Source organism: Hyla sarda, chromosome 7, assembly GCF_029499605.1.
Source record: "Hyla sarda isolate aHylSar1 chromosome 7, aHylSar1.hap1, whole genome shotgun sequence".
In the NCBI taxonomy this organism is placed as follows: domain Eukaryota; kingdom Metazoa; phylum Chordata; class Amphibia; order Anura; family Hylidae; genus Hyla; species Hyla sarda.
The window spans coordinates 44,198,531-44,210,693 of NC_079195.1; the positions used below are offsets into that span (position 1 = coordinate 44,198,531).

General features: G+C 44.2%; 1 protein-coding gene across 4 annotated transcripts in view; it reads left to right on the forward strand.

The window, feature by feature from the left end:
- Window positions 1–12,163, forward strand: part of FANK1 (fibronectin type III and ankyrin repeat domains 1) — a 136,067-nt gene that overhangs the window by 99,679 nt on the left and 24,225 nt on the right. For all 4 annotated transcript variants that reach the window (XM_056532995.1, XM_056532994.1, XM_056532996.1 and 1 more), the window contains one exon: window positions 9,453–9,527. In XM_056532995.1, the coding sequence (XP_056388970.1) occupies window positions 9,453–9,527 (75 nt within the window). The remainder of the gene's footprint in view (window positions 1–9,452; window positions 9,528–12,163) is intronic.

The window sequence follows — 12,163 nt, forward strand, 5'->3', positions numbered from 1 at the left end:
GTTATGTGGGAACATACATTTCCCATTGATTTGCATGGGACTTTAAACAAGAACCCCAACCCTCACAAATGGGGCTAGTTAAGGGTTAAATTAACTATCTTTTATTTTACTATATTTTAAGTGGACATATAAGTAACATGTGACGAAGTATTATCGAAATATCTCAAGCCGTTTGGAAGTTATGCAGTAACATATATTTCCCATTGACTTATATGGGACTTTAAACATAAACCCCACCCCTGGCAAATGGGGGTGAGTAAGGGTTAAATTACCCATCCTATGTTTGTTGGTGACATATAAGTAACATGTGTGCCAAGTTTCATGTTGATATCTTTAGCCGTTTGGACGTGATGCTGGAACATACACACATACATACACACATACATACATACACACACACACACGTTGAGTTTTATATATATATATATATATATATATATATATATGTATTAAAGCCCAATGGGCTGTATTTGTGGGAGGGGCTGGACACTACATAAACCCCGGGCTCCTGTACCTCGGGGCGGGTGCGGCGTTATTGCAGTTTCCTTGTGTTGCTGCAAGTGAGCTCACTCGTCGCGTCACTTCCTGTTTCCTGCTCCGGCGTTTGGCTTCTGTGTTTTCCACGTCAGGTGTGAGGCAGCGCGTGGAGGGTAAGTGCCGGCTGGCCGGCATATTGTAGTTATTTTACGGGCCTTGTTAGGTATGCACCGGGATCCGTATCCCGCTCCACTATACGACCGGGTATATCACGTTTTTCGGCATCTTACTCGGTGACGTCCGTTCATGAGGTGCGGTGTATTGTTAGATCAGGGGGTTATTTCATTATAAGACAGTTTACAGGAAGGCATTGTTTTTATGTTCGGTTGGTGTTTAGGTATTGTTGGCCACCGCATAGCTGCGATTCATTTGTGCGCCCCAATGTAGGTGGGTCTATTTAAGGTTTTTTTTTTCTTTTTTTTGGGGGGGCACTACTGCCATATGAGTTGGCTTTGGCTCCCGCAGCCAGGCTCACATAGTTAGACTGTTATTATGTCACATCAAAGTCAGCCTTTGAGACAGTTTACGTTGGGTCAAACAGGGGTTAATGTACTTAAGAACATCCACCAGGTCGGTTTTACCAGATCTGTGTTGGATTCTGCAGATATAGTTAGTACACTGTTGTAGGGGTTACTGGAGGATTATAGATTACTTAAAATGGGGACAACGTTATTCTGCATCATTTCAGACACATTTCTGCAGAGCTATGTGTTATTTCTGTTTGATAATTCAGTTTGTGTGTATACATATAGATTCGGTTGGTCCTGGATTCAGGTGATTCATTGAGGGGTTCCTCCTGGTTGGTTCAGCTACAGGTTACCTCGGGTAGGTTACATGGTTTAGGTTACTTTTGATTCTGTCGGGCTTACGTATTGTTGTTGCTGACACGTCTTCAGAGCAAGCAATAGAGTTAAAAAAAAAAAAAAAAAAAAAGATATGGATATGTGTATATATATATGTGTATATATATATGCTCGTATGGGTTTATAGCTATGGGTATACATAGGTGTGTGTATATGTATGGGTATGGGTCAGGCAGGTATATGCGTATGGTCTGGGTATAGGCATGTGGGTGTGTACATGTTTATGCATGTATGTGTGCGTATGTGTAGGTATCTGTATGTATATATATGCAGGCGGGAATATGCATGTATGTACATATGTGTGTATGTATGTATATGCATATGTTCATGTGAGTAGTAGAGCACACTATATGTGAATGGGGATGTCTCGTTTTACGTAAATTGGTTATATCTTGACGATGACCTGTCACGTTGTTGGGTCTGACGGAAATCTTGTTTGGTGTAGTCATGCTCATATACCAGCAGTTATCCTTAGTAACTGCCACGAATGATATGTCATTTCTAGCTACGCACGTTATGTAGTTATATAGTCAAATTTCTTGGTACCCTGTTGCCTGACTCGTTCCTTCAGCTCGAGGGTTGTTTTACTTGGTTTGTTGTTACTGACTCTTCTTCAGAGCAACCTCATTGCGGCATGTTCTGGTTGGCAATCTGACACGTTTTTCAGATCGATTTGCAATCTCTTTATTTATTTGCACTTCGTGTACGCATATTTCCATTTACGGTCAGGTTTTTTCTCCTTAGTAATTGCAGGTCCAGTGTCATTGGTGGTTACACAATTACATCAGCAGCACCTAGGTGGGTTATAAAAAAAAAAAAAATATGAGAAGTCCATGACACATGCTGGTTTGGGTTTAATTGTTACATTTTATTTTCCACCGGCACCCTTTGGCCCGGACAGGTACCTACTCAAGCATGTCTCATGGGTCAGATATCGAGGAGCCTTTGTCCGTCTTGGATACCCCATCCAGGGCATCTGAGGGGGGCGACGCTCCCTCGTATCGAACATGGACCATCCCAAAACTGATGGAGGAACTCAAGAAGCGTGGGGTTCCTTTTCCTGCTTCCGCACGAAAAGCCGAATTATATAAGATACTGATGGCTGACCCATTGCCAGGGACCAGTCTACAGCAGGATCCTGTAACAGCTTCCCTGGGACAGTTGCATGCATTAATGGCGACTATGGTGGACTCCTTATCAACTGTGCAGGCTAGGTTGGACAGTCTCGAGAGCAACAATGCCCAAAGGCCTGCAGCAGGTGTCCTGGTGCCTGCCGTAGTCCCAGATCTAGCTGCTAACAGCATGCAGGTGGCAGTGCCGGTACCAGGGTGCAGTTCGGATACAGGTAGGGGGTTGTTGCCTCCTAGGGTGGCGCCAGCGTATTTTGTTCCTTCCAATGTGCGTAAGGACATTTTGGAGGGAAGGGATGTCAATTTGGCGTCTTTGCTCATTGCCACCCAGGACATGATAGATACTAGAACCATTGCCTGTGGGGAATTGTCTGTGGTGCTGAGGAGCAAAGACGCCAGGTTGAATAGGAAATTATCTTTTCCTGAATTCATTGTGGCGTTTAGCATGTTCAGGGATGTAATCTGCTCGGCAAAACCTCTTAGGAGGGAGGAATTGGATATTTACCTATTTAATATGGCAGACCTATGTAACAAATATGGAGGGACCTACTTTTACGATTATCACAAGTCGTTTTCGGCAAAAGCAGCGGCGGCATTTGCGCAACATGGTTACTCGTATGACTGGTCCAAACTGGACACGGAGCTGTTTTGCCGGCATTTTGCGGGGCTTAGGGCCCCGTCATGCGCTCTATGTCAATCTATATCACATGCCACGGCATGGTGCAATTTAGCGCAGGAGGAGGCTTCAGCAAGTAAACAAGGTACCTCACATGCTGGTAACAGGGCCACAGAATCGGTTGATAAGTTGGGCAGACCAGTAAGGTTTTTGGGTAAAAACCAAATTTGTAATAATTACAATTTAGCTACATGCAATTACAATCAGTGTAGACTGTTACATGTTTGTCTTAAGTGTTTTCGGGCTCACCCCCGTTCACTGTGCTCAATAAAAGGTGGTTCATCATATTTAGGTGTCATACAGATGCATGTCTTGAGGGGGTACCTTGAACTTCATCCCAACACAGAATGGGTAAATTGGCTCTTGGATGGTTTCAGCAGCGGTTTCCACACAGGACTAGTAGCTCTACCGCAATCCACATATGAATGTAATAATTTATTATCAGCAGCCAATGACCCTATGTCAGTATCAGAGTTGCTGGATAGGGAAGTAGATAAAGGTTACATGATTGGTCCTTTTTCAGTACCTCCATTTCAAGATTGGCGGGTTAGCCCCATTGGTATTGTCTCAGGAAAGTTCAGTAACAAAAAACGGTTGATCTTCGATCTGTCAGCACCGCACGGCTCTGTCATACCCAGTATTAATTCTTTGATCCCCTCAGATGAGTTTGCTATGAAATATTCTTCCGTTGACCAAGCAATCCAGATGTTGCTAACGTTGGGTACAGGTGCATGGTTGTCCAAGGTAGATATAATGGATGCTTTTAAGCTGTTGCCAGTAAAAAAGGATCTTTGGCAGTGGTATGGGGTGAAGTGGCAACAACTGTATTATTTTGCGGTAAAACTTACATTTGGTTCTAAATCCAGTCCATGGCTTTTCGATCAGTTAGCTTGCGCTTTGCAGTGGATTTTACAGCACGCTGTCGGCTGTAGCAGCGTTATTCATTATCTTGATGATTTTCTGTTGTTAGAGCCCCCTCAGCAAGTTCCGTGGCAGTTGGGAAAGACACTTGAGGTTTTCAGTCAGATAGGAGTTCCAGTTTCCCCCGCTAAGGTGGAAGGTCCGACCAAGGTTCTGACTTTCCTAGGGATAATTTTAGATTCTAACAAAATGGAGGCCCAGTTGCCTGCAGATAAACTGTCACGTATCCGAGACATGGTTAATAAGTTCGTCAGGTCCCGGGTCACGAACAAAGCAGAGTTGCAGAGTCTTTTAGGTATGTTGGCTTTCGCCATGAGGGTAATTCCTCAGGGCAGGTCCTTCATTTCTAGGTTGTTAGAATTGGTAGCCGCTGCGCCGCTTCAGGACAGCATAGTTCACCTGGGTCATTCAGCCATGTCAGATCTGCTCATGTGGCAGCAGTTTTTAGCAAACTGGAAGGGGGTGTCTCTCTTTGTGCCAGTTGTCGGTTCCGATTCTCCCCGCATATTCACAGACGCCTCATCCAGCGTGGGCTTTGCTGCTATATGGGGTCCACGATGGATAGCTAGCGGCTGGCCGGGGCAGGTTTATGTTATTCCTGGTTTCACGGACAGCTCCGCTACATTTGAAATCGTTCCCATAGTGGCGGCAGCTCAGGCTTGGGGGGAGTACTGGTGCAATAGGTCGGTGATTTTTGTTTGTGACAACTCGGCCACTGTGGACATCGTCAATAAAGGGAGATCTAAGTCGGCAGAAGTAATGAGGTTTTTAAGACGTTTAGTTTGGATCGCGTTACAATTTAATTTCCATTTTTTGGCTGAACATATTGAAGGTAGTAGAAACATAGCAGCTGATGCGTTATCTAGGCTAAAATTTGATGTTTTCTTTCAGGTAATGCCGGGGGCAGATACGCGAGGGTGTCCAGTACCACAATTTCAACTTCTCAGCATGGATTAGGTCTTTATAAACAACTGGCTCGGAAGATAATGATGAGCTCGTTAGCTCCTAGCACTGCTCGAGTGTACAATCTTGCGTGGGACATGTATACCAAATTTATAGCAGAGTTTTCTAATTCTGCAGAAGATTATGTTTCAAATTTAGTTTGTTTCATCACATTTTGTCATTTTACCAAGAAGTTTTCATTTAATACTATCAAACTATACTTGGCGGGTATTCAGCACTTCCTGGCCATGGAATATCCAAGCAGGCCTTCACTTTTTTCTGTACAGGCGATAAAGTCGGTGTTGCGCGGTATTCGCAGCACCCCAACTGTCAGGGCAGGGGTTAGGTGGCCCATTTCAGGTGAGATATTCCGTAGCTTATCGGATTTGTTGGATACAGCACCTTTGGGGTTTGTACGTAGTATTTTGATTAAATCGGCCATGTACTTAATTTTTTTATGGTTTTCTCAGGCCTGGAGAAGTGACAGCTAGTTCAGTTAAGGGCAGGCCAGTTTTGAGGCAACAGTTATCGCGAGTTGGAGACAGATATGTTTTATCTCTGCTAAGTACCAAGACATCCAAATCGGAGGTTTTGATTACTTATTTTTCCTCGGGTAACAAGTGGTGCCCAGTAAGGGTCTTGGATCATTTCATGAATATCACATGCGGGGTGGGACCCGAGGTGCCTTTACTGGCAGTAGGTGGTTTGCCGCTGTCAACTAGTCTTTTCACTAGTTCTATTCGCTCTCTACTCACCATGCTAGGCCTAGATCCGCAGAAATTTTCTGGCCATTCCTTCAGGATAGGTGCAGCATCGGCCGCGTCAAAACACAAGGTGCCCGCCCATGTCATAAAGAGATTGGGTAGATGGAAGTCGTCTTGTTACGCTCGATACATTCCAAACCCCGAGAAAGAAATGTCAGATGTATTTAAGGTGTTAGTTTTGTGAATCAATAAAGGTCATTATATTTATCTATTCTGGCTTGTCTTTTGCCCTCTATAGGCGGGCCCTCATCTCATGCGGTTATGGCACACCTCAGACCGCTGTTAGTATAAGGTTAGGTAAGTTCATATCCATTATGGGAAGCCTTGACCACAAGTATTAAAGCCCAATGGGCTGTATTTGTGGGAGGGGCTGGACACTACATAAACCCCGGGCTCCTGTACCTCGGGGCGGGTGCGGCGTTATTCCCACCCAACCCTCCCTCATTTATCATATTTCACAACAGGGTATGCCCTCTATAGGCGGGCCCTCATCTCATGCGGTTATGGCACACCTCAGACCGCTGTTAGTATAAGGTTAGGTAAGTTCATATCCATTATGGGAAGCCTTGACCACAAATATATATATAAATATATATATATATATATATATATATATATATATATATATATTATTTACGTCTTTTCAGTTGTCTACCACATAATCCTTAACACTTACAGTATGGCAAAAAAGTATTTAGTCAGCCACCAGTTGCGCAAGTTCTCCCACTTAAAAACATGAGAGAGGCCTGTAATTTTCATCATAGGTATACCTCAAGTATGAGAGACATAATGAGAAAAATCCATAAAATCACATTGTCTGATTTTTAAAGAATTTTTTTGCAAATTATGGTGGAAAATAAGTATTTGGTCAATAACAAAAGTTTTCTGTAAGTCTTCACAAGGTTTTCACACACTGTTGGTGGTATTTTGGCCCATTCCTTCATGCAGATCTCCTCTAGAGCAGTGATGTTTTGGGGCTTTTGCTGGGCAACACAGACTTTCAATTCCCTCCAAAGGTTTTCTATGGGGTTGAGATCTGGAGACTGGCTATGCCACTCCAGGACCTTGAAATGCTTCGTACAAAGCCACTCCTTCGTTGCCCGGGAGGGGTGTTTGGGATCATTGTCATGCTGAAAGACCCAGCCATGTTTCATCTTCAATACCTTTGCTGATGGAAGGAGGTTTTCACTCAAAATCTCACGATATATGGCCCCATTCATTCTTTCCTTTACACAGATCAGTCGTCCTGGTCCCTTAGCAGAAAAACAGCCCCAAAGCATAATGTTTACACCCCCATGTTTCACAGTAGGTATGATGTTCTTTGGATGCAACTCAGCATTCTTTCTCCTCCAAACACGACGAGTTGAGTTTTTACCAAAAAGTTCTACTTTGGTTTCATCTGACCATATGACATTCTCCCAATCCTCTTCTGGATCATCCAAATGCTCTCTAGAAAACTTCAGACGGGCCCGGACATGTACTGGCTTAAGCAGGGGGACATGTTTGGCACTGCATGATTTGAATCCCTGGTGGCGTAGTGTGTTACTGATGGTAGCCTTTGTTGCTTTGGTCCCAGCTCTCTGCAGGTCACTCACTAGGTCCCCCCATGTGGTTCTGGGATTTTTTTCTCACAGTTCTTGTGATCATTTTGACACCATGGGGTGAGATCTTGTGTGAAGCCCCAGTTCGAGGGAGATTATCAGTGGTCTTGTATGTCTTCCATTTTCTAATAATTGTTCCCACAGTAGATTTCTTCACACCAAGCTGCTTGCCTTTTGCAGATTCAGTCTTCCCAGCCTGGTGCAGGTCTACAATTTTGTTTCTGGTGTCCTTCGACAGCTCTTTGTCTTGGCCATAGTGGAGTTTGGAGTGTAACTGTTTGAGGTTGCGGACAGGAGTCATTTATACATATAACAAGTTCAAGCAGGTGCCATTAATACAGGTAATGAGTGGAGGACAGAGGAGACTCTTAAAGAAGAAGTTACAAGTCTGTGAGAGACAGAAATCTTGCATGTTTGTAGATGAGCAAAAACTTATTTTCCACCATAATTTGCAACTAAAATCTTTAAAAATCAGACAATTTAATTTTATGGATTTCTTTTCTCATTCTGTCTCTCATAGTTTAGGTATACCTATGATGAAAATTACAGGCCTCTCACATCTTTTTAAGTGGGAGAACTTGCACAATTGGTGGCTAACTAAATACTTTTTTTTTACCCCACTGTACTTGCCAAATATGTGATGTTTATAGCTCATTGCCTAGGGTTACAGCATCAACTTGATGGTCGCACATGCTCAAGAGTTATAGTAGGGTGAGCTGTTTGTCTACAAAACATCAGATGATGGGCGCTAATGTGAGGGGCTCAGCGGTGAGGGAGCATGAAATTAAGTGCACAACAGTGTGGAGACTTGCTCTATAGCAGTCAGGAGAATACAGGTGGAAGAGGATAGCCTGGAGCAGATGTCACCAATGCATGATGGGAATTGTAGTCTGAAACGCACATGGACTGCAGCTGAAGCCTCATCAACTTTTGCTCTGCTGAAAATAAGCACATAAGGAACAACAAATGTTCTTGAGTTAGATGAAGGACCAAGAGATAGGGCCTTTTGGTCACATCTTATGGATATGCCATAAGGTTCCTATATGGGAATACCCCTATAAATGAGTTCTCCAGCACTAGAAAATTGATAGCATACCCTTTCAATAGGCTATCATCAATATCAGATCAGTGGTGGACCAACTCTTGACACCCCATAAGTAGCCGATTAAAGGAAAATGTATCCCCTCTCCACAAGATAGAGGATAAGTAGATGATAGACGGCACGAGCTTCACTCATTTCTATGAGAGCGCCGATGATGCCCAAGAACTTTATACGGGTCTTTTCAGCACTTCTATAGAAATGAATGGAGCCTGCAGCACGTGCGCTCCTCACTGAGCCCAGTGATCGCAGGGAGTCCCATTGGTGGGACCCCCCCGCGATCAGCTACTTATTCCCTCTCCTGTGGAAAGGAGATAAGTACATTTTTGCTGAAGTTCTCCTTTAAAGAGTCCTTACCGCTTCATATTTTTGATAGTGACTGTTTCTGGTATTAAAGCTCAGAGAAAATGAGTCTAATTCAAGTAAATGGAACTGAGCTGCAATACCAAGCACCGCCATTATTAAAAATGCGGATGAGAAGGATGCTGACAGGCCAACCATTTTTCAGTCCTACAGAATCCCTTTAAGGCTAAGTTTCCACTTGGGTTTTTTTTCTGGCAGTTTTTGGATTTCTGCCACTGCAGTTTTTGAGCCAAAGCCAGAAGTGTATTCAAAAGTAAAAGGACATATAAAGTAAAGACTTACACTTCTCCTCCCTTATGGATCCACTTCTGACTTTGGCTCAAAAACTGCAGTGGCAGAAATCCAAAAACTGCCAGAAAAAAAAACAAGTGGAAACGTAGCCTAACAGATTTATTGTTGTAGCTTCTCTGGGTATAAATAGTGAGCATCATAGTTATAGAACAAGAGCTGCTGCAGTTTTCATCCAGCCTAAATCTGAATGTGAGAAAAAGTTTGTGTGTACGAAAGATGTATTAAAACTTTTCAGCTTCTAACCCGCTTCTTTTTCCCATTGTAGACACGTGAAAGCCGATATTCCTGATAAACTGGGATTCAGTCCTCTCATGGTCGCTGCACAAAGAGGATATTTCAGGTAGCGTTGGTATTTGTCATCATCTCTTCCGCCTCATTGTAAATTCCTTTTCCAATATCTGGGTCAAGGTTTGTAGCTGAAGTATATTTTTGTCCCAAACTTCAGCACTGATTAGAACCAAATGAAATCCCAGTATGTATAGGAGGGGTATAGGGGGGATTGTTATGTAACTGGAGCAGCTGCCTCCTATTACTGGCAGTGAATGAAGGTATAGACAGGATAGAATGACAGGTATGGACAGGGAGGACCCCCATGGCTACATCGGACTGGGATATCTTTGTTTTACAGTGCAACTTGAAAAAAAAAACAAATACCCGTATTTTTCGCCATATAAGACGCTCCGGCATATAAGACGCACCCAATTTTAAAGGAGGAAAATCTAGAAAAAAAAAGATTCTGAACCAAGTACAATGTAAAGTATAGGACAGTGATCTTCAACCTGCGGACCTCCAGAAGTTGCAAAACTACAACTCCCGCCATGCCCGGACAGCCGTTAGCTGTCCGGGCATGCCAGGAGTTGTAGTTTTGCAACATCTGGAGGTCCGCATGTGAAGACCACCTGTATAGGAGGAAATACTCACGTGTCCCTGCCGCTCCGGACCCATCACCGCTGCCCTGGATGTCGCCCTTCATTGCTGTCGCCGCGTCCCCGGGGTGTCCCCGTCACTCCGGAACATCTCTGCTGCCCGGTATCCTCGCTCTCCGTCGCCGCCATCACGTGGCTCCTATTGGCTGACGGGATGGCGTGCCCGACGACGTGATGGCGACGAAGGAGAGCGCCGGCCATGCAGGGGATCCCGGCACGGAGCAGACACCGAGCAGGCAGGTAAGATCCCTCCCGGTGTCCTGTAAGCTGTTCGGGACACCACGATTTCACCGCGGCGATCCCAAAAAGCCAGACTGAGCAGCCTGGTTAGTGTCACTTTCCCTTCAAACGCGGCGGTCAGCTTTGATTGCCGCGTCTGAAGGGTTAATACAGGGCATCACCGCGATTAGTGATGTCCTGTATTAGCCACGGGTCCCGGCCGTTGATGGCCGCATGGACCGCCGCTTTTGGACAGGGTTTTATTGTGTATTTGCCGTATAAGACACACTAACTTTTCCCCCCAGTTTTGGGGAAGAAAAAGTGCGTCTTATACGGCGAAATATACGGCAACACAGTATACTGTTTGTAGTAGGAACCCCTATAAAGTCACATTGGCATATACAGTACTTTGCAAAGTGCTTCTGTCAGACAAACCAAAAATGATGTGTGATGTGAACAGAGTCATATAGTCATATGACTATTATTGCTCTATGGCTCTACTATCTCAAATACCTTTCAGCCCCAAGATTCATAAAATTCTTAAACTTTATTGAGCATCTCAAAAAGCACATAGTAGAAACACATCACTGGTAGAGCTGCCTTTAAACTACGTTTCGCTCATATGGGGACCAGATTCGGCTGGGGGATGGAAAAACTGGGCCCTCCCATATCCCAACCAGTCCCGGCCCGCATCTCATTCATTTAAATGAGCCGACTGGATTCAAATAGTGACTTCGGTCGGCTCAGTTTTGCCTCGTATCCGGTTTTCTGGCCGTACTGAAACCCGCAGCATACCACGGTTTTCAGTCCGGACAGAAAACTGGATACGGGGTAAAAATTTATGAAATGGGGGCCGGATCTGGTTGGGATATGGGAGCGCCCTGTTCTCCCATCTCCCAGCCGAACGAAACATAGTGTGAATGCAGCCTTAACTGTGTTAACCATGGCTGCTGGGTAGATGTTTCCAAAAGAGACACATACTGTGGGCATCCACATGTGGTGGGCGTGGCTGACTATGCCAATGGCAGACAAATCCCTCAGCATGAGCAACATCCTACTGGCACATATGTGGCCATAAATTATGCTTCTACCAGCGTATAAAGAATCCAGTTCACAATCTACCGCTTTCTACATTTATTTCTAATTAAGAAATACCGCCCCACACATATACTCCACATGCTGGCCAATGCCAAACCACAATGCTTACTTGATTACTTAAATCACTGTCAGAATCAAAAACTTTTTATGTGTTATGCAACTTGGCAAAACATTAACCTTTATAATATACTTCATGTAAAAAATAAAAAAAAAGTTATCTCCTTTTTATAAAAATCATGGCTTATAAAAAAAAAACACTAGGGATCCCCATACCATCCTGAACATAATCCTGTCCGGCTGTAGCATCATCTTTGTCCCAGCTGAAGCACAGGCTGGGACAAAGTCCAGGAATTAAGGGTTGGACTAGCACTCCTCTGTGCTCACTCATGTCCTCTCTATCAGACTGCTGTCTGAAAACAGAGAGGAGGGGTTATAGAACAGCCTGCAGTGATTGGATTAAGAGACCCAGCACAGCACAGCAGACTCAGGGAGGAAGTGAATGTATGGTGAGTGAGGATTGGCTCAGTGCTTCCTGAGCAGTGGATGTCAGAATATGTGAGTGTATAGTGTGTATACTGATAGTGTGTGATGGCATGTCCCTAGGTCAGTGTTTTCTAATCACTGTGTCTCAAGCTGTTGCAAAATTCAACTCCCAGCATGCTGGGGGTTGTAGTTTTGAAACACCTGGAGACACTCTGTTTAAGGTGATAAAGATTTCATGCTTATCATTGTT